The sequence below is a fragment of the Octodon degus genome, unplaced genomic scaffold (assembly GCF_000260255.1).
Source record: "Octodon degus isolate 3935 unplaced genomic scaffold, OctDeg1.0 scaffold00008, whole genome shotgun sequence".
In the NCBI taxonomy this organism is placed as follows: domain Eukaryota; kingdom Metazoa; phylum Chordata; class Mammalia; order Rodentia; family Octodontidae; genus Octodon; species Octodon degus.
In genome coordinates, this window is record NW_004524584.1 from 23,283,018 (window position 1) to 23,309,918 (window position 26,901).

The window sequence follows — 26,901 nt, forward strand, 5'->3', positions numbered from 1 at the left end:
GGAAACGCGAGAACAAGGCCAGCACCTACGGCCTCAACTACCTGCTGTCTGGCAGCCGCGCCGCCGCTCTGGAAGGCGGGGGCCCCGAGGCCCAGGCGCCGCGGCCCGGCACGCCGTGGAAGAGCCGCGTGTACAGCCCGGGCATCCAGGGGTGAGTGCGCCGGGCCGCGGGCCTGGCTCCCTGCAAATCCGCTTCCTCCTCCTGAGGCCGGAAAGGGCACTGGGTGCGCTCTTGCCCCATGTAGGAAAGTTAGGGATCCCTTGTCAAAGTGGGGTGTACATGGGTGTGGTTTCGCATAAACCTAACCGCGGCATATTTTAAGTATTGCCAGGAGCGTCAGTGAGGTTGAAGGTAAAACGGTAACTTTTTTCCTTGTGCAGAAAGCCACTTTAAATGATCAGTAGGTTTTTGGGAGTGATACAGTTTAACCATCAGAGATATTGTAGCGAGACGGGATTTGTGAGTCGAGTGGGGTAATAGACTACGCTTAAATCCTGGGCAGAAATGCAGGTACCTCACTTCATTTTGCAGTAGTTGCAAGCTTGGCTAATAGCACTCCCCAAATTAAGATCTATTTATTGCATCTCCTAAAGTGTAAGTACATACAAGTTTATTTTAAAATATTTACACATCAGCCTATAGGGCCTTCGAAGGTCCCCGCAAGTTGGGTGTCCTAGAGACTGAAAGGAATGAAAAAAATTGAAATGGGGAAGAAGGTGGAAGCTGTAGTAGTCCCAGGTGAGGCTGCCCAGGTGTGGTGCTGTTAACCAGCTTCTTTGCCTTTCCTGCTTTCTTAAGTTTTGAGATACAAAGTAATCTTGTATACCTGTTTCAAAACTTAAGTCATGAGCTTTGCTTGCCCAATTTCTGGCAATTTAAATGGGCTTGAAGGATTTCCCAAAGTATTAGAGTGATTATCACAGATGATAGAAGTCCTCTGATGGCTCTGCATTGGGATTTCTTCTGAAAGTGAACTTTCGTTTGCTTACTTCCGTTTATTTCCCCTTTGAAGAACTTGGAATCACCTAAGTTGTTACCAGTTTAAAGTGTATATTACTAGCCATTCTGCAACTTGTTTCACCTGGTTAAGTAGAAATGTTACTTTCTTAATTCCAGGGGGCCTGAGTGTGCCTCGGTCTGCTCAGCTTTCTCTGTCCTCTCTCCACGTGGTGCTGTCTGAGGCAGGTGGTGGGGAGGGTGTTTGCTGAGGTGGGACACTGAGAACCTAGGGCACCACTTGGTGAGTTGAAGTTTCCGGTGTGTTAGGTAACCACAGCAGACTCAGTGTTCCTTTGATGGAACCCCAAAATCTGGTCTAGGCTTTAAGTCTGTGTTTTAGCTGCTGACTGTCTAGAATTGTACTCCAGGAGCAGGGATCCCCACCTGGCTCTGTGCATGCTGCTTGGGCTTCTGGAGTTTCTATAACTTGAAGGCTTCCAGTCCGCCTCAGTTGCGTTGTGCAGGTTATTTTCATTGGTGTGTGAGCCACTGCAGGCCAGGTTCTGCAGCAGGATCTCCAGTAGAGTCGGTGTGGGAAATGTATGGTTTTGATCCTTACCCTGAAACTTGGGATTCGTCCAAGTGCCCCATAACAGTGGCCATCCAGGTATGCAGACTAGCTGGCTCCCATCTCTGCTCCTGCCACAGCAGTCATTGGTCAAATGCCACCCCTCTCTCCATTCCTCATTCTTTCCCTTCAACAGGTTGGTATCTTGATGCCCTCCTATCATGCTAGCACCCTTTCCCAATACAGCCAATGGGATGAGGACTTTTGTCAGCTCTGCTAGGGTTTTGATTAGGTTCAGTTGCCTCCCAGTCCTCCTTGGACATCTCCCTCTCCTCCATGAGTCCTTCCCACCTGTGCAGTTCAGCTCAGAGGCAGTGTAGCTTAGGGCTTAAAAGGGGTCTCTGATGCTCCTAGGCCTGGCTTGCTCCCTCATCCTAGGAGGGAGGAGCTATCATCACGCTCTTTGAATCCTCTTCCTTTGCTGAACTCCAGGGTCCCTGCCTAGTGGCCTGTGTGGCAGCCTGCCTTTGGCAACTTTGCTTGGTGCTTCCTGTGTTGTGGAGTTGTTGCTGACTTGGATTGTTATTTCAGTTTTAGCTAAATGCTTCGAAAAGTTGGGAGGTGTTGGTGTAGTGGGAGGTGTGCTCTCTGCCTGCACTGCTGACTAAGAGATGTGGTGGCTCTGGTCACTTCCTCTGTCCAGTATTCAAACCTCTGACCCCCTCATCCTTTGGTGCCCTTACTTTGCCCTGGGCAGTCCCAGTGGCTTTGGGAACCTCCCATGAGGTTGAAGGTAAAGCAGTCTTGCATGAGAGAGGATGGACACGTGACCTCAGGTCCTTGTCAGCCCACTCCCAGCAGGTTCCTGCAGCTTGTGCCCTAGCTGGCATCACTTCTGGGCTCGACACATGCAGGTGTGGTCCCTCAGCATGCCTACGGTGTGGCAGTGTGTGTAGCTCCCTTTATACGGGTGCTTTGACCATTCTTACTGTCCACTACAGTGATTCTGCCCCTGTCTGCTGCCTGAGAAGCTGTCTCATGTGGATTTGATGGATTTGTAGGATGTGGCCAGTGTTTCAACGTGGGCCCTGCTGTGCCACACAGGTTACTGAGGAGCACAAGCAGTGGGATCCCTCCCATGCCCCTACCCTCTGGCCTGCATTGAGGGACCCACAGTAGAGCAGCAGAACCTGCTCTAGAACATCCTCACGAGGTTCTTTGGATGGGCATGGCAGAAGGCTCGGGCGCTGTCTCCAATCCACTTGCCTTTCTGTCTTTCCCTCTATGTGGCCGGCCATCAAGGGGTGGGTAGGAGAACTGTGTGATCCTCCACAAAGGGTGCTTGCTGGGTTCATCTGACACTGAAGGTAGCAGGTTGGCGAGGGCAGCAAGCATGATCGCACTGCCCAGATATTTCCTGCTGCACTGACCACTGAGGTAATTTGCTCGTGCTCAGACACTCCACCCACTGAATCATCCTGTTGCCCGTTCCTGCCCATCGTACCCCCGCCAGTCTGCACAGGGGAACCTAAAGCGAGGCCCCTGCTGCTGGCTGTACTGCAGCTGAAGGAGTTGGCTGGAGAGCTGCTCAAGGCCACATCCTGCCTCCGGAGAATCTGGGACCCATGCTGTTAGGATGGCTGACTCAGGTGGGGGCCCAATGACCCTCCCCAAGGGGGCCAGGATGAATGTTGAGCAGACTGGCACGTGCTGTTTAAGGTTTCTACAAAAAAATGGAGTAATGCCCTTGCTGAGGAGGATGGAGCAGATCCTGTTGATCTTGCTGGTATGCGTATTTGGTGGGAACACAGTGCTGCTAGAAATGACACTTGGTTGTGGCTTAGTTTTTCTTAGAATAACGTTAAAGGAAAAATTTCATAATTTTAGGGTTTATATTTCAGGCAAGTGCTTATTCTACTGAGCTATCTCTCCAGAAATAGTTTTCTTTTCTTTTTCTTTTTTTTTTTTGGTGGTACCAGGGATTGAACTCAGGAAAGTCTCAGACCTTCTCTCTGGCCACTGATGGGATTGTAGATTGAGTGGAGTCCTATAAGTGGCAGTGGGAGAAGGGTCAGTATCAACTTTGGTGGGAAGTAAATACTTGTTTCTTGATTAGGTGCAACGGTTTAGGATCAGATTTTCTCATTGTGGAGTGAGCAAAAGAGCTGTCATTACAGAAATAAGCTGAGATGTTTAGATTCATGAACTTGATCTTGGTGGTACAGACAGAACTCACTCAGGTGGTAGGAGGAAGGCCCCAGGTGACCCCAGAGCTGCAGCCTCATCCTGAGCACTGGCCTCGGGGGCCGTGTGCTGAGCCTCAGGCCAGTTTCTTTTTTTCTTTCCTGAAGCTGAGTCCGCTGGGAAACCACCTCTCCCATAAAGCTGCTGTGGCAGAAGTGAGGCTCCTGAGCCAGGGCAGGCAGATGGCCTGCCCCATGGAGCACGTGTCCTAGTAAGGCAGCCCCGGCCCTCGCCCTGGCCTGTGGCGGGCATCCAATCCAGCATCACAGTCTTGAGGGCCCTACCTCTTACCCTGTCTCATGCCAGTCCCCTTCTTGGTAGGATTCATTTCCATGAATTGACAGGTCCCCAGTTCCTTGCTGGCTGCTGGGGCTGCTCCCAGCAGCTTCAGGCTACCTGCATTTCTTGGCTCACAGCCTCTTCCACCTTCAAGCCGGCATGGGGCCTCTTGTCTCTGATGGGGTCCTGTTGGCTGGAGGAAGCCACCTGTTTCTGCAGTGTGTGGGGCTGCCAGCCCCACCCAGGCCTGCCTGCCTCAATGGCACGGAGTAATCTGACCTGATCCTGGAGACCATCTCGAGGACCACACGCATGGTGCTCTTGTGGGCAGGCTTCCTTTGCCCTGGACACAGGTGTGGGGTGCTGTGCGTAGCCCCTCCTGCCCTTCTGGGCTGGACTCCAGTGTGTCACAGTCACTCTTGCTTTGTGCCAGCCCCGTCCTCTGGCTTATTGTTACCACAGAAGGGAGCCAGAATGGCCATGAAAGCAGTGGGAATCTTCTGTGCCTCCTGGGGTGGGCTTGTCTTCCTAATTTCTATTTATTTTGGATGGTTATGAGTGTGTGCTTGCAGTCACAGCAGTCGCAGTCAGTGTGCGGAGGGGTGCAGGTGCCGAGCATCGTCACTCGTGTTGTCCTCCCATCTCAGCCCCCTGCCCATGTGCCAAGATCTGCCTTAGCTCCCATTTCTTCATTTACTTAGATTTTGTGTTTCACACATGAGAGAAACCACGCAATATTTAAGTTTGTATGTCTGGTTATGTCACTTAATGTTACGGTCTCCAGGCCCTTTTCCTACAGATCGCTAAGTGTATCCTTTCTCATGACACTAGGCATCTGTTAATGGACATATAGGCTGCTTCCAAGGTTTAGCTTGCGTGAACTATGCTTTTGTACACACAGGTAGTGTAATATGATGTCTTTAACTCTTTTGGCAAGAAACCTAGAAGTGGGAGAGCCAGGTTGAAGAGGATTCCTAGCTGTAGTTTTTTGAGGAATCTTCATATTGATTTTTATGGTGGTTGTACTAGTTTACGTTTGTGGATGACTGCTCTGTAAAATCTCTTGAGAACAGTTAACAGGCAAGCTGTGTGACTACATGAAAACATAGAGATTGAAAAGTGCCGTTCGCGCAGCGACTCCTGCCTTGGCTGGTTCGGGGAACTCCTCCTTTTCTGTTGCTGGTGACGCTCTGTGCTGCCTCTGGGACCCTTAAGTGCTGGTGCCCCTCCCAAGGGAGTTAGTGCCCAGTTGGAGACCATGCTGCTACTCTCTCATTCCCTCAGCCTCCATGCTCCATCCTACCTGTTTCCCGTGCTAACATGGGTGGCAGGCCATGTAGTATGTGTAAGCCACATGCTTAGGCAGACTGGGGTGTTTAAGTGTTTTAAAAAGTTGGCTGTTGATTCTGAGGTACTTGGTCTGCTGCAGTTTATCTGCTTGCCTTCCCAGAGAGCAGTGGAACCTGTTTTATGCCCTGTAATAGGGAAGGCAGAACTGGAAAGCACTGAGAAAAATTGTCACTGTACTTCAAAGGCATCCTGGTATAGGTTCAACTCTTTATAAAATTAATATGAATTTTCATGAAAGCAAAGGCACTTAGGAATGTTTGCTGCTGAATTGTCTATCACTGAGCCAGCTGTGAAGTGTCCTGGTCACCTGTGGTCAACTGTGGCCCTGGGTAGCCCTTTGCTAACAGCCAGTAGCAGCTGTGAATCTAGGGCTTTTGCACTTAGCTATACTTCAGGCCTTGTAACATTCTTTTATTATTGTTATTATTTTTAATGTATTTGGTACAGGATCTCACTGTGCAGCTCAGACTCATACTGATCCTCGTGTTTTCAGCCTCCCCAGTGCTGGGATTACATGTGTGCACCATCATGCCTGGTCTTGGTGGCTGGCTCAGTGTGCCTGGGGGGCAGTGCCGGTGCGGGATGTGGTGCCCAGGATCGAACCCTAGTCCCTGCACTTGCCTAAGCAAGGGCTTATTCCACTGAGCTATCTCATTGGCCCTACCATTCTTTTTTTTTCTTTCTGTATTGTAGAGAAGGGTCTACAATAGTGATCTCACTACTAGATCAGACTCATAGCGATTCTCCTGTTTACAGCCTCCCAAGTGCTGGGATTACAGGCGTTCACCAACATGCCTCGTCTCAGTGGCTGTCTCAGTGCGCCCCGGGGACAGGGCCAGCACAGCAGGCCTGGGGATTGAATCCCCGGCCCCTGTGTCTGCTTACAGGCCTTTAATCAGCTGAGCTATTTGGCCAGCTCCTAACACTTTTATTTTGAGGCAGAGTCTCAGTCAGTAGCCCAGGTGGGGCTGGAATCGATGATCCTTCTGCCTCAGCCTCCCAGAGTACTGGACTACAGCAACAGCTTTGTTGGCTTGTGTTCTTTTCAAGTTGGCTGCTGTGCCCACGTGGTGCTGCGCCGGGAGCTGTCATGTGGATGATGGTTGGTGTGCGCGTCCTGGGTGATAACTACGAAACGTAGGTAGTTTTGTGTCCTTCTGTATGTGAAGGATCTCAAATCATTTCTGGACTCTTGTTGGTCTGAAGGATACAAGGTTGTGGTAGTTTAAGAAAAACGAAAAGTCATGTTCCGTGGGTGTTTTGTCCCAGACTTCTTTCCCAGCACTGGACGTGTACAGTCATGGGTCTCCTGTTAGCGAGTTTCACCTTGGTTCTGATCTCTGGGTCTCAGCTTCCCCAGATGGGGAGTCCACGTCGCAGAGCATCTCACAGAAAGAAAACTTGGAAGTACTTTGGGATTTGCTCTGAGGAGCTCAAAAGGCTGCTGCTCCTTCTCTTTTGTCCTCTCTTCTCTGAGGAAATTGAAACCAAAAATTAGGTTCCTCATGTTGCCAACAGGAAGAGCCTTTCTCTCGGCTTTTGAAAGTACAGACGAGTTTCTTGCTCAGGCCAAAGCTTTTCTTTTGGAAACACTGCAGACTAAAGGTTCTGAGTGAGGAGAGGGTGGGGGAGGGACAGGCCCAGGCAGAGCCCCGTGTGCTGTTGTGGGTATTCTGGAAATACTACCTCTCTGTCGAGCGATACCCTCGTGTTTCGTAGTATCTAAGTGGTGTGTCCGTTGCATCTGTCCTGTAGTCTCTGAGTAAGAATCTCGCCACAGAGTCACCCGGTGCTGTTCGGGGTGTACATGCTGCTGGGGTGGGTGTGCAAGCCTTCATCTGTTTATGTTGTGCTCATAGATGCGGTGAAAGACGTGCAGTGTTGTTTCCCCGGCTTTTTGCAGCTTCTAACATAGTGCTGTGTAGATGGTGCAGGAAAACACAAACGGGTGGGGAGCAGTCGGCAGGCCTCTAGAGCAGCGCCGTTTGGAAGAGCTTCCCAAGGAGCTTTCTGAGAAGGTGGGGAGGGCTGCATTTGTGCTGTCCAGTGGAGCACCCACTGGGCGTGATGCCTGCTGATGTGGCCGAAGGATGGAATCTTAATGTTCTTTAATTTTAATTAAAATTTAAATGCCTGTATATTTGGACAGTGCTGAGCTGGTGTAATCTTATATTCTGTTTGAAACACACAGTCTGATTGAGTAACAGTTGCAAAAATTGAAACTCAGATGGCAGTAAAAACTGTGTTGTTCAGCAAGTCACCCTCAGAAAGCTCTAGAAATTGTGTTTCTAATGCAAATTCTTTTCAGAGACTGTTATTTCAGTAAAGCATACAGCATAAAATGGGTTCACAGGCAGAGTGCAACATGGAACAACTTGGAAGGCATGAGGATTGTCTGGCGCAGCACCAGCCATGGATCCTGCTACTTTTGCTTGCAGGCAAGGGACAGTGGCTGGTGCTGTCCCTTCCCTGTTTGGGCAGTTTCCTCAGCCACTAGTGCCAGTGGCTTATGCACCCGGTGATCTTCAGGGCTTTCCCCCTTAGTTCCCTCAGCATAGCTGTGAAGTGAATGATTTTTCTTCTTCCCAGACAGAAAGCTCAGCCCAGACAGGCTGACGTGATCTGGCAGAGAGAGCTACGCCGGTGAGTGTTGGTCCAGTGCTGCTGCGGCCCCAGTGCCCAGTGTGGGAGCCTCTGCCAGGGGAGGCAGGTGACCACAGCACTGGCAGACCTGTCACAGTGTGTTGAAGGAGGGCCTTCTGGTTTCCTGCTCCTCACTCTTCCCAGAGAAATCAGTCTGAGGCTGTGGGCCTGGGCCTGCTGGGAGGATGCCCTGCTCCTGGATGTCACCATCCCACTATGACAGGAAGGAGCCTCTGCTGTCCTGCGCTGGGTGTAGCCTGGAGGGGCAGCCAGGATACCTACATGTGCTGTATCCTTTGAAGCTGCAAGGCAAGTGGGGCATTTGCTGAGCTGGAGCCTCTCAGTTTGTCTGATGACCACCAAGAGCAAAGCAGAAGCAGTAGACCTGCTTCATCAGCCGCCTTATCTGTGTGCTCAGTCCTGCTAGATAGTATCTATTTTAAAGAGAGAAACATTAATCCTCTGGAGATGCAAGCATCTTTCCCCAGGGCCCCTTCGAAAATAATGTGTCTGAGGCTCCCACACTAGATTCCTGGCTGGGAAGGTCCATGCACCTCACCCGCACTCCAGAGAGTGGGCCAGAGCATTTGCCACAAGAGCCGGGAGCAGAAACTAGGGAACTGTCAGAGGTGGGAGCCTTAGGGAAGCACAGTAAAAGCCTTAGTAACAGGCATCCTTTCTCACTTCAGGCAGCACAAGTTTTTAAAAATTGAAGGATAACTGTAAAGTGATATCCAAAAAATTGAAGCTCCCTCACATAGTGTGGGAAATGCAATGAAACTTCAAGTATAGCTGCGGGTTACCCTGCAGAACTTGCTCACAGCTCTGGTGAGGGCTGATTCATCAGAGACTGACAGATACCGCGAGTACAAGCAGGAGCACAGAAAGAGCGCCGTGCTTAGTGCGCACTGAAGGACTGCAGTGTGCCCCGCAGAAGCGCAGCATCCGGGGGCTGTGGGGAGCTGAGGCCTGTGGGATTCAGGGAGCATCTTAGGGTGGTCAGTTGTAGAGTGAGGAAGTTGTGGAATCAGAGAGGCGTGGGGTTGGGGATGAGGTCTCACCGCTCACCTCCCTTAACAGGTGGTTGCCACCGCTCTGGTGTCCCAGCTGACAGTGGCCTCCAGCACCAGTACCACCTCACTGCCGGCTCCACCTTTCTGTCGCTAGGCCAGGCACTGCTCTCGCGCTATGGTGCAGCAGCTGCTGTAGTTGTGCAGCACTGCTGCCCACTGCGCAGGAGAGAAAGGGAGGCTTAGCCTGCAGCAGCGGCTCCTAGATTAAATGGCTGTGGGCTGAGCTGGTGTTGGAACCAGGCAGCCCGGCGGCAAGGCGTGCCTTCTGAGGGCTGCAGATTCAGGGCACACAGGGAGGCGCTGGGTTTCAGCCTCTGGGTCTGAGGAGTGACGCCCGGCTTCTCAGGAGAGATCATGCACTGTCAAGCCCTGGGCCTGGACTTGTGCAGCTGGAGCCTGATGTCCTCAGGGGAGTGAGAACAGCTTCCCTCGGACAGGCCAGTAGGGCCCTGGCAGCCTCCTGCTGTGAGAGGGCCTTCTGCAGAGGTTGGGTGGCACAGCCGCTGATGCCTGTGCCCGGCACTGTTAACTGCTTTGAAGTTGCAGATGATTCCGAGTGGAGTTAGAAATTATTTCTAAGAGAGCTTCATACTAAGCTTAAAATAAATGCCATTTTTATAAACTAATGTATGGGGGGTTTTGTTTGTTCTTTGAGACAGGGTCTTGTAGTTCAGGCTGGTATTGAACTTGAAATGATCCTCCTGTCTCAGCCTTCTGAGTGCTGGGATTACAGGCATGTGCCACCACGCCTGATGGTCACTTGTTTTTAAAAGGGAAGTTTAAAAATCTTTCAGTCCCACCACCCCAAAATAAGCAAAGTACAATCAGTTGACTGCCATTAGAGACGGCCAGCTCACACAGATGGATATGCAGATTGATCAGCAGAAGCACCTCCATTACAGCTATGTTACCTGCATGTAAAATTTGGTGAATTATTAATTTTGCTTAAAACAAAGAGATATACAGGTTTCCCAGAGATCCTGCTGAGGCTAAGAGGATGAATGTGATGTCGAAGTACAGAAACGTGGCTTACACTTTGATTTGCTCACTTCCCTGTAGTTTGACATCAACCTCTTAGTGTCTCCCTACGTCCTGGTTGCAGCGTTCCTCTCTCCCATTCACATTTTGTTCTGAAGTTATGGTTGCTAATATTTACTAAGCCCTTGAGGAGTGCCAGCCCCTGTTCCTAGTCTTTCGTGCATGTGGCATCCTTAAATCTGTACAGCAGCTCCATGGAGGGTGCTGTGTCCCTGTGTTCCATGCAAGGGGACATAGGCAGAGGGTCCTGCAGGTTCAGGGCACGCACACAGCAGTGTGGTCTTACCCAGGGAGCCAGCGTCCACCTCTCTGAAGCCCCATTTGAGGCTTTGGGTGGATCTTGGTTCTCTGTTGTGGACTTCGTGGCCACCAGCAGGATTTCCTCAGGATGCCACGCTGTCGGTACCTGTGTGCACCCGTGTGTGTGGTGCATGCGTGGGTGTGCTTGTGCACATGTAGAGGCCAGGTTTTTAAGGGCGGATAGGGCTGTGTTCTCTGGAGTCCACAGTGTCCAAGTCTTCACCATGCACCACTTGTGTTGCATGTCACCTCTGGATGGAGGGTGGTGGAGGAATCAGAGGCAGGATGAAGTCCCCTGTTTACATTCTTGTCCTGGACATCCCTGCATCCACATGTGGTCCTCTCTGCCACAGGGCGGCCTCCTTACTGCTCGTGGCCGCTGGGCACTGCTGACTGAGGTCCGCGGTGGTTTTGGCTGTGTCCTTCAGGAGTCCACTTGCTTGTGGGGTTTGTCTGCCTCTGGGCAGCGTGAGGGTGGCTTCCTTGGCTCCTGGCTCTGCTTGCTTTGAGTCTGTCTATGGGTCTTGTGGCAGTGCAGGGGCTTCCCGATCCACACCCTGCCGTCTTCTTACTCACCCTCAGCCTTGTGCACTGAGGCACGCAGCGCACCTTCCCTGAAGTCTGGCTGCCTCAGTGCACAAAGCTAAGGCTTAGGAAGAAGACACGGCAGGGTATGGTTGTGGGAAGCCCCTGCACTGCATGAGACTCACAGAAATACTGTTTCGTAGTCTTTAAAAAATTAAAAATAAAAGTGTTTGGGCTGGGGAGATGGCTCAGTAGAATAAGCGCTTGCCTGGCAAGCGCAAGGGCCTGAGTTTAATCCCTGGTTCTGAAAAAACAAACAAACAAACAAACAAAAAAAAAAACAAATAAAAATAAAAGTGTTTCAATGACAAGAGGAAACACTTGTCTACAATTAGGTTTAAACAAATACAGAAAGGTACATCTGCTATATAATTAAAGCACTACTAAAAATAATGGAAACAAACGTCTCAAATGTTGACAAAGGGTATTTTCTCTTTTGTATTTTCCAAATTGTCTTCAATGAGCACATTATTGATTTTATAACCATAGCCTACAAAAAATGCTAACATTCCAGTTTTATGCTTCACGTTCACCTCACCCCTGATGTCAGAGGGCAGACCCCACTGGGCCTCCTTGACCTTCTTCAGGAGTCTGCTCCACAGTTTCCCCACAAAGCCAACCAGCCTCTCCTAGCCTGGTCCCCACATCGAGCAGTCCCAACCACAGAGCCCTGTCCTTTGGATCTGCGCCCCTGCTCCTGGCCCAGAAAACCAAAGACCCCTTCCACTCCAGGGTTCTGGTACAGTTGCCACATTGAGTCACCAGTCCAAGCAGTCACCCAGGTCGGAGCCATTATGGTGTCTAGATGCTCCGCCAAAGCCTCATGTAATCACAGGGCTTTTTCAGAGGCGGCTGAATCTAAAGTATGAGATTCTGGGGTCAACGGTGTGTGATTAGTAAGCCTGGCCACTACACTACCAGGTTTGGCCTAGTTCTTTGAGTGCTACACTTGCCTACTGAATGCAGTACACAGGACGGAAAGAGGCTTGTCCCCCACCCTTGTGCCACGCTGCCTTGGAGCCAGCCAGTTATGGACTGAAACCTCCACAGACTACGCTAAATAAAATTTCCCCCTTTACTCTAGGTGTTAGATATTTTGTCTCAGCAGTGAGAAAAATGTATTAAGACAGGAGCAAAGCGCCTACTGCACTCCACAACAAAGCCAGAGCCCCTGAATGCCGTCCCATCATGTCTTGGGACCCCTGCCCAGGAGGCAGAAGCCCGCTTAGGAGGAGGCCCCAGTGGCGTGGCACAGCCTGTCTCTCAAGGGGTGGGTGTATTTCCACTGAGGCACCAAGCCATGCTGCGCTGAGCCCTGAGGCAGCCGGACTTCGGGGAAGGTGTGCTGTGTGCAGCAGCGAGGGAATACGAAATAGTCAAAAACAGCACGAGAAACAGGACAGAATTTCACTAAATAAGGTAATACAAATTCAGCAATGGTTGCTATATTGCATAATGTTATCTTCAAATCAGTTGTTTAGGTTACCAGATATAAACATGTAAAATTGATTTATAACAGAAGAAAACATCAAAAAATTATAAGAAATGAAGAGAATGAAAATAAAAAAGTTTAAGCATTAATTGCTCCTTTCACAAGGCCAGCAGAAATCAGCAGTGCAATTATCCAAGTTACCCTGCATATATACATAACTTTTCCCCTTCTTTCGTCAGTTTCCTCATCCCAGTTTTTCCTTCCCATTGAGAAATTCTTTCCCTTTCACAGTATCAGTTGTAAATCAGATTACATTTACTCTTTCAGGATTTCATACGACACAATCCAGTGTTTACACATGTGGGTCTCACTTATGTCATTTACCAATATAGTCTCTAGTTGCATCCATTTATCTACAAAAGCCTCAAAATAATCTTTTTTTGACTAGCTGAGTAATACTCCATTGTGTAAAAATACCATATCATTTTTATCCATTCCTAAGTTGATGGGCATTTGGGTTGTTTCCAAGATTTAGTGATGACAAATTATGCTGGTATAAACATGGTTGCACATATATTGCTGTGGTATGATGATTTCAGTTCTTTTGGAAAAATACCCAGGAGGGGAATAGCTGGCCTGACTGGCGCCTCCAGTCCTAGCTCTTGAGGAATCTCCACACTGATTTCCGTGGTGGTTGGACCAGCCTTCATTTCCGCCAAGAGTGGAGATGGGTTCCTTTTTACCCCACAGCCTCTCCAGTATTTGTTATTGATTGACTTCTTGATGATAGCCATTCTTTCTGGCATAAGATGATCTCAATGTTGTTTTAATTTACATCTCTTGAATGACCAATAATGTTGAACATTTCTTCATGTATTTATTTGCCATTTATATTTCTTCATTTATGAAATGTATATTCATCTCAGGTGCCCAGTTTTGGATTGGGTCTTTGAATTTTGAAGCCCTGATTTTTTTTTTTTTATTCTTTAAATATTCTAGATAGGAGTCCTTTCATTGTTGTTGTTGTTGTTGTTATTATTATTATTATTATTATTATTATTATATTTCTGTATTTTAGGGAAGGGTGTTCAGGGTCTCACTTCTAGCTCAGACTCGTAGTGATTCTCCTGTTTACAGCTTCCCAAGTGCTGCGATTACAGGTGCATGCTACCGTGCCCAGTCTCAATCACCATATCAACGTGCCCTGGGCTGGCACGACAGGCCCAGGGATCGCCCCCATGCATGCTTGCAGGCCCTCTAATCTGCTGAGCTATTTGGCCAGTCCTAGATAGGAGTCCTTTGAAGAACAGTCTACTATAATTTTTTTTCCCAGTTCGTGGGTTTTATTTTTGCTCTGTTGGTGATTTTGTTTTTTCATGTGTAGAAACTTCTCAAAAAGATGAGATCTCAATTGTTGATTCTTTGAAGTATCTCCTGTGCAGTTTGATTGTTGTTCATGAACCCCTTACCCTTGTGTCCTTAAGGTTTCTACCTACTTTCTTCTCCAGAAGATTCAGTATTTCAGGTTTAGTATTTAAATCTTTGATCCATTTTGACTGTAGTTTTGTGCATGGTGATAGGCATGGGTCTATTTTAATCCTTTGGCATGGTGAAAAGCCAGTTTTTCCAGCACCATTTATTGAAGAGGCTGTCTTTCTTCCAGTGTACATGTTTGGTCCCTTTGTCAAAGATAAGGTGGCTGAGTGTGTTTGTAGTTGTGTCTGCGTCTTCTAATATGTCCCATTGATCCTCAGGTCCTTTTTTTGCCAGTAACATGCAGATTTATCACAGTAGCTTTGTAGTATAATTTCAAGTGAGGAATTGTGTGATGCCTCCTGCCTTTTTTTTGTTTTCCAAGATTGCTTTTGCTATTCTAGGTCACTTCTGGTGCCAGATGAATTTTAGGGATGTTTTTTCTAGGTCTGTGAGGTATATTAATGATATTTTAATCAAGTTTGCCTTGAATCTGTATAAAAATTTTGGGAGTATGACCATTTTCACAATGTTGGTTCTTCCTATCACGAGCAAGGAATATCTTTCCATTTTCTGAAATCTTCTCTTTGATCTCTTTTTCAGAGTACTATAATTTTTACTGTATAAATCTTTTACTTTCATGAGATTGATTCCTAAGTATTTCAATTTTTAGGTGTTAAAAGGTGTGGTTACCCTAATTTCTTTCTTGATGTGTTTGTTGTTTGTGTACAGAAATGCTATTAATTGTTGAGTGTTGACTTTCCATCCTGCTACACTAGTGAATCTGGCTATTAAATCTACAGGTCTCTTAGGGGAGTCCTTGGGGTCTTCTGTGTAGAGTATCATGCTATCTGCAAATAATGCTTTCACTTGATCCTTTCCAATCATTATTCCTTTTATTTTCTGTCTTGTTTAATTGCTCTGGCTAATGTTTCCAGAACTATATTGAACAGGAGTGGTGACATTGGGGATACTTGTCTTTTTACTGATTTTAAAGTGAAAATTTTTAATTTTTGTTCATTTGTGCGATGTTGACTGTTGGTTTGTCATAGGTAGCTTTTAGAGACCATCTATTCAAATTTTCTGTAGGGTTTTTTTTTTTTTTTTTTTTTTCCTTTGTCAGAAGCTTTTTTTGCATCTACTAAAGAGATTGTGTGGTTTTGTCTTTGGATCTGTTGATATGGTATACTACTTTGGATCTGTTGATATGGATTTGTGTATATTAAGACATCCCTGCATCCCTGGGATGAATCCCACTTGGTCATAGTGTATAATCTTCTTGATGATTTGCCGCATTCGTTTGCTGGTATTTTATTGAGGGTTTTTGTGTCTGTGTTCATTAGGGAGATTGGCTTATAATTCTCATTTTTGGTTTGGTCCTTCTCTGGTTTTGGTATCAGAGTAATACCTGACTCCAGGAATGAGGAAACACTCTTTCAAACTAGTTTTGAATAGTATGCAATCATTCTTTTTCTAAATAATTGGAGAATTATATTTATATTTTTGCCTCCTTGTGAAAAGACTGCAGTGTCTGTTTAGTTTTGTGTCAGGCACTCCTGAGTGTGGCTCCCAGCTTGGAGTCAGGGTGCATTTTGAAGGGCTGCCCAGCTGTGGGATTGAATCCTGGCCCTGTGGTCTTGGCCCAATGACCACCCAGCTATCAGACCCTCAGTAATATTTGCTTCAAGAACTGCTTGAGAAGACTATGGGATGTGGTTAGCAGGATGCTGTAGTGTCTGGGAATACTGATACCTTTAGACTCCTGCTCCTAGATGCACACTGTGCTCAGGACATGCTCCCAGCTTCCTCTCAAACCTTGAGAGATACCTAGAAGGGTAGCAGAGTTACAGCCATGTGCACGTAAATGAACTTCGCTGCTTGAGCTAGTGAGCAAGGCCTGGGGACCCTGACCTTCAGAAAACCCTGCAGTTTCTCACTCGGGGTGCCCATGGGGTACCCCGAGGTAGCCTGCAGCTAGCAGTCAGCACCTGTGCTGTGCCTTGATTGTGGTTAGGTTTTAAAAGGCCCTTGAGGGTCCCTGTGATTGCTGTCAGGAGGAATCTGGGGAGAAGAGGAGAGAAAGCTGGCTTCAGTGCGTGTGCACTTTGTGGACCAGAGTCCTCACATTTAAAGCTGAGCGCCCTTCTGTGCTGGCTATTTTGTGCATGCTGGTTGCTGCCCTGGCCTTGGCTGCTCCAGGGAGTCCACCAGGCCGGCCCAGCTCCTGCTGCTCCTCTCTAGGCTGCACTCTTGTCTCCTGGCTTAGTTTTCAGCCCTTGGCCTACAGGGGACTCTGGGGGCCTCAGCTTCCCTCTCTCCATTCACTTGTGGGAACCATGCCTGGCTTGCAGTTCCATTCAGAGCCTTGTGCTGGAAACCAGGCACACTGAGAGGTTCCTGCCCAGGGGGAGGAGCTGGGCTGAGGCTGCTCCCAGAGTCTCAGGAAGCACCAGGGCAGGCGAGGGCGCCCGCTTACAATTCTAGGTCATTTCCTTCCACTTGTGTGTGGAGCTTAGATTTTTTAAACAATTCATATTTGAAGGCATGATTCAAGGTTTTCTGATTTGTGCAGGTATTAGTTGCCTTGCAAGATAATTAAAAATAAATAAAAATGATCTATAATTAGCTCATTAACCCATCAGTTAATGGATGCTTTGAAGAGGATCATTGACCCCTCAGCATAGTGGATGCTGGTGCTGTCATTTGCCTAGCTTGCTCTCCTGGACTGGGTTAGTATTTGCCTCCTTCCCATGTGTGTACGCTAGCAGTCTGACTCAGTTGTTTCACTGTAATTGCGTCAAAGCATGGCATAAAATCTGAAAATACAGTCGTTAACGCTGGGTGCTTTTACCAAAGCATTGTTTTCTTGCAAAAATGCAGGCAACAAACAGGGAGCTGGAGTGAGGGGCCTCTGATTTCTGAGACACTACTGAAGCTTTAAAGGAAGAGTTGGAGGAATGTGGAGAGGAGAGAATAAAGTAACAGCTGTTGACAGCGGTTTCTGGTACTTTCTGTTTCATTTTACTGGCTAATGGGAAAGACTGGGGACCAGAGTCACATCACGGTTCACAAGATCACTTTTCTAGTAGCATTTGGAATTCCCAAGATTCGTGGGCAGTGTTACAGGTAAACTGAGGCAAGTGGGCAATGGGCCTGGGTGCTGAGTGTGGTGCTTGGCTAGGTAGGAGGGCCGATGCTCTGTAGCACATCTTCTGGTGGCCAGGGCTTTAGCTGTTGAATGGCTGGGACCTACCCCCACTCCCAGGGGGCAGCTCTTTCTCCCTGCTGTAAGTGCTGGTGAGTGAAAGGTGACCTTGCAGCACAACAGCCACCTGGGCCCGAGGCCTGGGGAAGCACCTGAACAGGCAGTGCTGAAGCGGGCTCCTGCTCCAAGAGCGCTGCTCGCCTCCTGTGGTTTCCTTGACCCACCTCTGCACTGGGGCTATGGGTGCTGCCCCGAACCCACGTCTTTGCCTCTTACTGTCACAGTGCCTGTGCCTGCCTGTCCTTTTGTAGAGTGTAAAGAAGTCATCTTTAGACACACAAAAAGTTGTCATTGAAGGAGCCAGCGTGGCTGCACCTGGTAGTGTGGGCCAGTGGCCGTTGTCAGTGTCTCAGAATCCTGCTGCCTCATGTATTGTGAGGCTTGCCGGGTCCTTTTGCTACACTACAGCAAACCCCTTCTAAGGCCAGATCTAAGCTGAGGGAAGCTCTGTTCTTGGTGCTGGCCAGACGCCCACCTGCCAGGGCTCCAGGACTCGGTGAGGAGGAGGGGTAGCCCCAAGGCCTGCATCGACTCTGCTTCTGCAGAACCCTTCCTGGAAAGTCCCTGAAGGCCTGTGCCAAGCCTGTGCCAAGCTCCCTCCCACTCTGCGAAGCCAGCTATCTGTCCCATGCCCATCCACCAGCCTTCCTGGCTGCCTATGTTGGGAGAAGTCACACTGCATGCTGGAGGGCAGCAGGAGCATCCCAGGCCTCTTGGGTCCTCATCACTTCCTGCTGGCTCTGAGGCGCCCTCTGTGGGACCTGTGGCCATGGAGGTTAGTGGTGTGCCGTCCTGGCGTCAAAGTGTCCTTTATTTGGAGTCAGAGCTGAAATTGAGCTTTGAGAGGTTGATGACGGAGTTGTCTGTGGAGCAGGAGGCTGGCGTTTTCTTGCAGGCATCTCCTCAGCTGTGCCTGTCTCTGGAGGTTGCCTTCAGAGAGACACAAACCGATTTCCTGTTTTTTGTTGAGGGGCAGAAATCATTAAAAGTGTGATTCAGTGGAAAACCTTTGAGACCTGAAAACGATGTGTCCTCAGTGCTGGAGACTTACAAAGGAAAGCGTGTTGACTGCGTGGTGCTGGTGGCCAGGCACAGTTGGAAGTGCCACTTATTGTGGGCCAGTTGCCCCGTGCTGGTGGGTTCAGTATCTGTAGTCAGCCACATGCAGATGGAAAATGCTCAGAAAAGACAGAGCCTATCCAGAATACGTACGGACTTTTTTATGCCATTGTTCTCTGACTGAGTGTAAAGCTGTTCATACAGCACTGTGCTGGGTACCGCGGGTAATGCAGAGATGATCTGGTGTGTGGGAGGGTGCAGGAAAGCTCTCTGCAAGTACTGGGCTGTTTCATGTGTCGCCTGGGACTGGCCAGGGTCCCAGGACCTTTCTGTACCACCGCCAGGGTGTCTGGACGCCGCCATGAAATTACGTGCCATTCCCAAAGCAGGCGATTGCTGTTAGTGACTGGTAAATAGTTCCAAATGTTTGGTGCTGTTTACATTTTTTTTATTAAATGTTCTTTTGTTTCTGATGACATCAAGATGACCAGCGAGGGGTGAAATGCTATCCTGTTTAGGGGATGTAGGTAGCACGACAACGTGGTAAGTGGGATAGCCTGGTTAGTTTATTCTGCACGGGACTCATCCCGGCCTGGAGTGAGTACTGTCTTTGTGCATGGAGCCCTGCCCTTTCCTCCCTGGGCTTCCTTTCTGGGTATATGTGGCCTCCGCTAACCAGTGAGGGCAGAGGATGCTGGAGGACTGGGGCAGCGGGGTCCATGCCCTCAGATTTTCCTGGATGGATTCTGTCCCACAGTTCTCTTCTTGACCTGTGATTGGCCTTGCTGCCTGGCCCTCAAGTGTCCGCAGAATTGGAGCAGGAGTCAGCCATGGCACTTCATGTCTGCCTAGGTTTCATATTGATGTTGGTTAGACTATTCTGTGTCCAGCTCTGTCCACAGGGTACTCAGGCCTACCCCTGAGTCTTTAGTAGCTTCTGGAGTCGTGTGGTGCCTTGGTGGCCCTGCTTGCCCAAGGCAGGCCCTGCCTGGGGTTTGCCCAAACTTCTTGCTCAGCACTGTCACCCACGCAGCACTGCCAAGCAGGCAGTCCAGGCCCAGAATTCATCCTGTGAGAACATGCTGTGGCCTTTATCACCTAGTACGTTGTTACAGGCATAGCAGTAGGCAACTGTGTGGGTCCCATTTCTCACCAACTTCAAAAAGGAATGGCAGTGGTGTTTCCTTACTGATAGGTTGCAGTGCTGATGTCGGGAGGTCCTGGTGCCCTGACACGTGCGGAGGCTGTGGTTCTGTTGTTAGAGGTGCCTGTTGTCTGTGCACAAGTGAGCACACATCCGACCCGACACTGTGGGTGGGCAGTCTCTGTGTAGACTGCAGGATGTGTCACCCTGCCGGCTCCCCAGAGTCCGAGCAGGTGGTGGAGAGGCTGCTTCCATTGTTACAATTTCAGACATGCAGTCCTGAAGAGGAGGTTGACGGTGCACTGCAAGTGAGACCTGGAGTGACATTTTGGCACATTGGAGCGCTCTGCTTATAGACCTTTTAATGGGCTAAATTTGTGGGGCTGTTGATTGAATGCATTAGCATACCAGCTTCCGTGTTTCTATGACTTTGGGCAGTTGTGTCTTTGTTAGCAGGTCTCTGAGTTCATATATACTCCCGCCTGCAGTGCAGCACCACGGGTACTGAACTGGTGCGGCTGCCAGTGGTGTGGGAGGCGAGCCACTCACACGCTGGTCTCACGGAGAGCCCTGCAGGGCAGCGACTCAGGGCCATGTGGGACACCACCAGGCACCTTGCTCATGGGAGAAGCCTCCTGGCTGCTGTGCTCAGTCTGCTGATGGGAGATGTTGGAGCCTGGTAACTAACACCCGCGGCTACGTTCTGACCAGTGGACCTGACATGCAGGACAGGCAGGTGCCTGTGGGAGTTGTTAGAAAGAGAAACTCCACTTCAAAGAAACCTGCAGTGTGGTGTGTTTTAGAAAAATTGCATCATTTTAATGTTGCATGAGTTACTACCTTCCTGGGTCTGTTGAGCAACTTGTGGCTGTCTGCACTGGGTATATATGTCTTCTGTCCTTTACATTCTGACCTTTACACAAACTGTTACCCTAGCTAGTGTAGCTTTAGAGCTGAGGGCTCGCGCATCAGGCTGGGGTCCGACCCACCCTTGGTGACCTGCCGTCCTGCACCGCATGTGTTGGAAAGTCTCTGTCTTGCTCATGGATGCACCTCTCTCGTTTTCTTACTGTAACCCACAGAAGTGGTTCTTTCGATTCACTGTGTTCATGGTGCCAGGCGGTGTGTAGTTTCATCTACCACCATATATTTCTGGTAGGGAAAGAAGCCGAATTATAAGCGGCCTGAAAAGTTCTAGGGCACATGGACCTTATAGACTGGAAAGCATCTTCAGTTGAGTTGTAACTCTAGTGTGTCCTCTTTTTCTGTCCACTAGCCTTCACGAGGAGATCATCGACTTTTATAACTTCATGTCCCCCTGTCCTGAGGAAGCAGCCATGAGAAGAGAGGTGGTGAAGCGGATCGAGACTGTGGTGAAAGATCTGTGGCCCACGGCTGACGTGAGTCTGCTGTGTCCCGTGCTGCATGCTGTTTCCCTTGCTCCCTGCACTGGCTGGGTTTCTCCTTAGCCTGAGGCATGGACTGGACCTGTCAGGAATGCGCAGCCCCAGGCCCGCTGGCCCGTGTGGTCCCTGCTGAGTGACAGGTCTTTGCAGGCCCAGGCACCTTGGCCTAAGGTGTGATTAATCTTGTTTGGAATCTCCCACCCTCACCCCTCAGGCCTAGCGGCACAGGATGTGTTGTGTTGAGGAAATGGAAGATTTCCTCTTGCCTCCGAGTCCTGAGTAGTGATGGAGCTGCTGATCCTGGGCATTGGGAACTTGTGCTGTGGGCACCATGAACCATGCCCTCTGCCCAGGAGCCTCCTCCCTTCTTGCTGAGCAGCCAACCTGTGCGAGTGCTGGTGACCTTACTGCTAAGGGGCGCAGGTGCTCTCAGGCTGTGTGGCAACCCAGCTGCCTGTCCTTGGTTAACAGGGACACAGGCTTCCCTGTAAACCTCCATACCAGGACAGAGTCCTGCTCCACACTGTGGCTGTTTGAGAAATTATTGGAAGGTTTGAAACTGGCTCTGAGAAACACTTGGCTCTGGGAGAGTATGGGATGAAGGCAGTAATGGTTTTACTTTTGAGTTTTAAACTTCTTTGTGGGGTTGGTTTTCAGAAATAAAGGGACTATTTAGTTTTTTGCATAGTTTCCACCTGTCTTGCCTCCGCACTCCTTTGCCCAGTGTCCAGGTGATTTTCCTGGAACTGGAGGATGCAGCAAGGCTTCCAGTAGTCAGGCTGATGGGACTGTGTGCTTGCGCTGTGGCCATGTTCTAAGACAGCCACGGTTTCTTCCAGGTGCAGATATTCGGCAGCTTCAGCACGGGTCTCTATCTTCCCACCAGGTGAGTGCTGGGTCCCTGCACAGGTGGTGTTTGCTGACTGGGCCAGGTGCTTCGTAATCTGTCTGAGGTGCAGAGGCCAGCAAGAGGAAAAAATTGGGAGGCAGGGGAGATTTGGTAGAAAGTAAGTTTTAATTTAGGGCTATAGAAATAATTTGATTGCCTTACATTTTTCCTCATGCACTCACTTTATTGGGGTGCAGAAATGCTGGGCACTAAAATAGAAAGAGATGACAAATGAAAGGATTTTCTTAGTCCATTTCCTGCTACTGTAATAAAATATTGCAGCCTGGGTAGATTGTGAACAGTAGAAGCTTATTTGGCACAGATTCTTAAAGCTGTAAAATATAAGATCCAGGGATTAGAAATGTCCTTCGTGCTGTGCCCTATCATGGTGGACATAAAATGATGTTCCAGCATTCTAAAATGATGTCCCAGTGTGCAAGAGAGAGTGAACAGTGAACAGACTGGGGAGATAGCTCAGCGGTCTAAGCTCCTGCCTGACAGGAGCAAGGACTGGAGTTCACTCCTGGTACTGCATGCCATGCCAGCCCTGGAGTCCCAGGTGTGCAGAGCCAGCCGCTGAAACCCAGTATGGTGGCTCATGCCTGTAATCCCAGCTCTGGGGAAGCTGAGACAGGAGGGTCACTAGCGTCTGAGCTGCATAGTGAGACCCTGTACTAAATAAATAAATAAATGCGAGCAAGTGAGCTCTAGTGTCAGAGCCCGCTTCTAGACTCGCAGTCTTGATTTAACAGCCTTGATCTGCTGACAAGCAGAGCCCCTGCGACCTGAGCGCCTCTGAAGACCCCGCTCTCAGCTCCTGGGCCGGGCAGTCTGTCTCTCTGTGTGAGCCTGGGAGTGGTCTCTCCAGACCGTCCCAGGACCATACAGAGTAAATGCAGTGGAGAAGAGTCTGCTGATGCTGGGATAGCTTTGAAAATTTGATTTTATAAAGTTTTATTTTTTATTTATTTATTTTTTTGTGGTAGCAGAGATTGAACTCAGGACCCTGCACTTGCCAGGCAAGCACTTATTCTACTGAGCTATCTCCCCAGCCCTGGTTTTATAAAGTTTTAACGAGGATTAAAAAACAATGTTTAAACAATACCTTTTTGAGAATTCTTGTATGATAGAAAAATGTGCAGTTTGTAATCTCAAATGAGGTTCCAGTGTTCTCCATGAAGGACCCTGGACATCCACGTGTGCTTCACGTAAGTCCTTCGTCCTTGGCTCTGCTGACCCTCGGCATCTCGCCTATGGAGGCTGAGGAGGCTGTGAGGTCAGGGTTTGGCGGTTTGCAATGTTGGTCATGGGAAAGCCAAGTGCTGGATCGATTGTGTGCTGGTGAGGGGAACATGGGCGTGTGAGCTAGGAAAGGAGCCGGGGCTTAGTTTGAAGTGAAGCATTTTTGTTTTAGACCTTATCCCTCCTCCCAGTGCTCCTGCGAAAATCTTTCAACTGGTTGCTGTAAGAGTCTGTAAGCTGCACCACACCTCCCTAAGGGGATGGGGCCAGGCAGACGAGGGAGGCCGCGTGCTGCTCGTGGGTACCTCCCACACGCAGGTCACCACACAGAGAAATGAGTAGCACTTGACCTGGACCCTTTGTTCCCCCAGTGACATAGATCTGGTGGTCTTTGGAAAGTGGGAGCGTCCTCCTCTGCAGCTGTTGGAGCAAGCCCTGCGGAAGCACAATGTGGCGGAGCCGTGTTCCATCAAAGTCCTTGACAAAGCCACAGTGAGTGTTGGACTTGTCCCTGCCAGCACACAGCCTCACTTTGATAAGCCCTACTGACTGGGTGGCCTGGCTGATGGTAGTCACTGGCTTTGCTTGTGCAGTTGCTGCTGCTGCTGCTGCTGCTGCTGCTGCTGCTGCTGCTGCTGCTGCTGTAAAATGTACTTGTTACCCTTCCAGATTCCCAGCACATTCGTGACAGTCTGCAGGGCTGGAATTTGGACCCATTGATGGGTGACAGGAGATTTCCACTTGCTAAGATTTTCTTGGGAGTCCTATGGCCTGCTTGCTGTGGGCACGAGTCCGCCGCCCTGCCCTTGCTGGCAGATGTGGTCATTTTCCACGGTGTACACTGGCAGCCGGTGTCTCCAGCCCTCTGACCCTGCTGTCCTTTGCCCATTCCTGTTTGAAACAAGTGAATGAAAACAAAGCTTCTGGACGGCAGAGCAGTGGACGGGGCTGGTGCAGGTTTCCTCATTTAGATGCAGCACAATTGGACCTGATTGGCTGGATTCCAGAAGCACCCTGTGTACTTTTTACCGTGGCAGCTCTTGGTCCTGGTGACCTCACTGCTCTGGCGTGGAATCCTCTTTTGTCATCTGCGCGTGTTCTCTTTTCCACTGGGCCCCCTCCCTGAGTGACATCTCCCCTGCTGGGTGAGGGCTCTGTTCAAGGTGTGGTCTGTTAAAACAAGCACTCCAAACTAAGTCCCACAGTGTTGCTGCCCTTTTCTAGAATCTGAGTGTGTGCATTAACTTTTTAAAAACATTCTACCACATAGAAGCTGGGGCGCTGTCCCAGCACACGTGCTGTGGCCTCTCTGTGGGTGCATGTGTGGTGTGGCCTTGCTGCCTGATCCTCTTCCTAAGGATGCCCATTCCTTCTGTCCAGCAGAGTGGCTTGCCGGTGGGCAGAGTATGCGCACTGCTGAGCGAGGGCCAGGGCTGCAGTGCATCTCATGTTAACTCCTCGAAAAGGCCTCTTCTCTGTGATACGGGGTCCATGCTCTCTGAGCTCTTCTAAAAGCTCTGTACAGCCAACTCTGGAAACGTCTTGGTGCCTCACTGAAGCTTGCTGCATATTGAACAACAGTTTTTAGTTTTTGGTGTTTTTTGGGTTTTTTTTGGCAGAATCGGGGATTGAACTCATGCCCTTACGCTTGCCAGGGAAGCATTTATTCCACTGAGCCATCTCCCCGGCCCCTGAACCACACTTTTTAAATTAAATCTTTACAGGTACCAATAATAAAGCTCACAGACCAGGAGACTGAAGTTAAAGTCGACATCAGCTTTAACATGGAGACTGGCGTCCGGGCAGCTGAATTCATCAAGAACTATATGAAGGTACTGGAGTCAGCCTGCGTGCATCATACAAACAGGAACTTGAGCTAGGCTCCCGGTGGCTTTAAAGGAGCATCGGAAACTCCTGGCCTGGCTGTAGAAGTCACTAGTGATGCAGACCTACACCGGCACATTTATCTTCCAGTGCAGTTTCTGTGGACGCTTAGAAAGTACTTTGCTGGTGTTGTGGTCTGCTTTTCTTGAGTACCTACCTGATCCTGAGCTCAAGCCTCACTGCTGAGCTCTGTGGGATGATCTTTATAGTCATTTCGCAGGATCTGCTCCCAGCGCATGTGTTCCTTCTGCCAGTCCTGCGGGAGCCTCTGGGAGATCCAGTCATGGCCACGTAACTCAGATCAGTCCCTTCAGAGACCAAGGGACTGTGGGTGCCACAGCCCACGTGGCACTGAGCTGATGAACTTGGGCTCCTCCCTCTGGTCCACCCCAAATGGGGTCTGGCCTGTTTTTTCCTCAAGGCCTGGGTGGGCGAGCATTCTGTTCCCAGTACACCCTGGCAAACACGAGGAGCCTGCCAAGCCCAGCCACTCTGCCCTTCTGCTTTCCTCCCAGAGGGAACACCCTGCTCACAAGGCCCCCACTTCCACCCACCAAGTCGCCACCTGGGCTGGGTGCCTAGCAGGCTTCACCTGCTCCTCAGGAAATGGTGCCTTTGGCCACTCAGGTTGATGCTGAGCGACCCAGAGCTCTGCAGTGGGCAAGAGAACAGGTGAAACTGCTCGATCCTGGTGTGCTCCTGAAATAGCTTTGAGTGTGTGAACTAATCAGCGTGTCTTTTTCTTTTGGGATTTACAGAAATATTCATTGCTGCCTTACTTGATTTTAGTATTGAAACAGTTTCTTCTGCAGAGGGACCTGAATGAGGTTTTTACAGGTGGAATTAGCTCATACAGCCTCATTTTAATGGCCATCAGCTTTCTACAGGTACGCTCACCGTCTCGTGGGACTGCGTGTAAGAGGGTGGGTGGGAGGGTGGCCTCCTGCCGATCCCTGGCTGGCTGCTCCTGGGGTGCAGTGCACCTTGCTGTCACCGTTCCGCAGTGCTGTTCTCATGTGGCAGTGGTTGGCATCTGGGTTATGTTGTAGAACCTCTGGGCCAACACTCCTGTCCTATTGTTCTGTGCTCTTCATTTCTGTTGCTGACTTACTGCCTGGTGCAAGGTGGTCCTTGGGCTTTTGAGATTCTGTGATACTTTTTGGGCTGAAGAAGTCTTTACATTGAGAAAGTGTTCATTTCTTTAGGGACAAGAAGCTTTTATTTTTTTCAGTAGTGAGCTCTTACCTGTGATTTATGCTGAAAATAATTCAGGCCCCGGTGACACAGGTGTGGGGTCTGTGCAGCCATCGTGGCCCCACAAAGGCCGTGCCCTGCCCTGCGCTTGACCTGTGCTGTGTACCTCGCACACTCTCGCTTCAGCCTATGAAGGGGGGGCGGAGCCTGTGTGGGGCCGTCTCTGCAGGGCTTCATTCCAATTAAAGGCAGGGAATAAGGGATCCAGATGGTGCACACTTAAGGAGGCTCTGTGCCCCTGTGGAGTACCTACGCGCATCCTCGGAAGCCGAGATTCCCTTGGCTGAGAATGCAGTGACTTGCGGTGCCCCTGCCAGTGCAGCGAGGTCTCCCCTCAGGACTGGCCACAGGGTGAGGCTGGCACTGTGCGGTGGAGTCTGCACTGCGCTGCCAGCGCTCTGTGTGCCAGCCCTGCCGAGGCCACAGGCCATGTGTGGGCCTATGTGCTGGGCATGTTGAGCGTGACTGACAAGCTGCATGATAGCCAGCTGGTTTAATCCAGCTAAGTAGCAAAGCTGCGTGTGAACAGCACAGTCTGCATGGCTGAGGACTGTGTTAAGTCAGCGCGGCCTGGGGCTGGGGTTCATTGAGGTCAGTGGGGCCTGAGGAAAGCGTGCCGCAGCAGGCTGGGCTCCTGTGGGCTGGCTGAGGAGGAAGTGCGTCGGGCTAACGCGCTGGGCCTGCAGCTAGTCTGTCTCGTGCTGCCACCTACTGGTTGTGTTGTAGAATGACTGCCATCTACGACCACTTCTGCCGTCCAGTTGACTCAAGTGTGCAGAGCAGGGTCAACTGACTTAGTGCAGAGTGTTTGACAACCTGTGTCTAATCAGATG

General features: G+C 49.8%; 1 protein-coding gene across 2 annotated transcripts in view; it reads left to right on the plus strand.

Annotated features, from left to right (window-relative positions):
• Positions 1 to 6: 6 nt before the first annotated feature.
• Papd7 (poly(A) RNA polymerase D7, non-canonical) overlaps positions 7 to 26,901 on the plus strand; it is a 35,063-nt gene continuing 8,168 nt past the window's right edge. Inside the window, exons 1-6 of one of the 2 annotated variants that reach the window (XM_023706578.1) lie at positions 7 to 151; positions 20,670 to 20,793; positions 21,639 to 21,685; positions 23,302 to 23,422; positions 24,655 to 24,762; positions 25,573 to 25,701. In XM_023706578.1, the coding sequence (XP_023562346.1) occupies positions 20,704 to 20,793; positions 21,639 to 21,685; positions 23,302 to 23,422; positions 24,655 to 24,762; positions 25,573 to 25,701 (495 nt within the window). In that variant the 5' untranslated portion in view covers positions 7 to 151; positions 20,670 to 20,703. The other variant, XM_023706584.1, reaches the window with a different exon arrangement.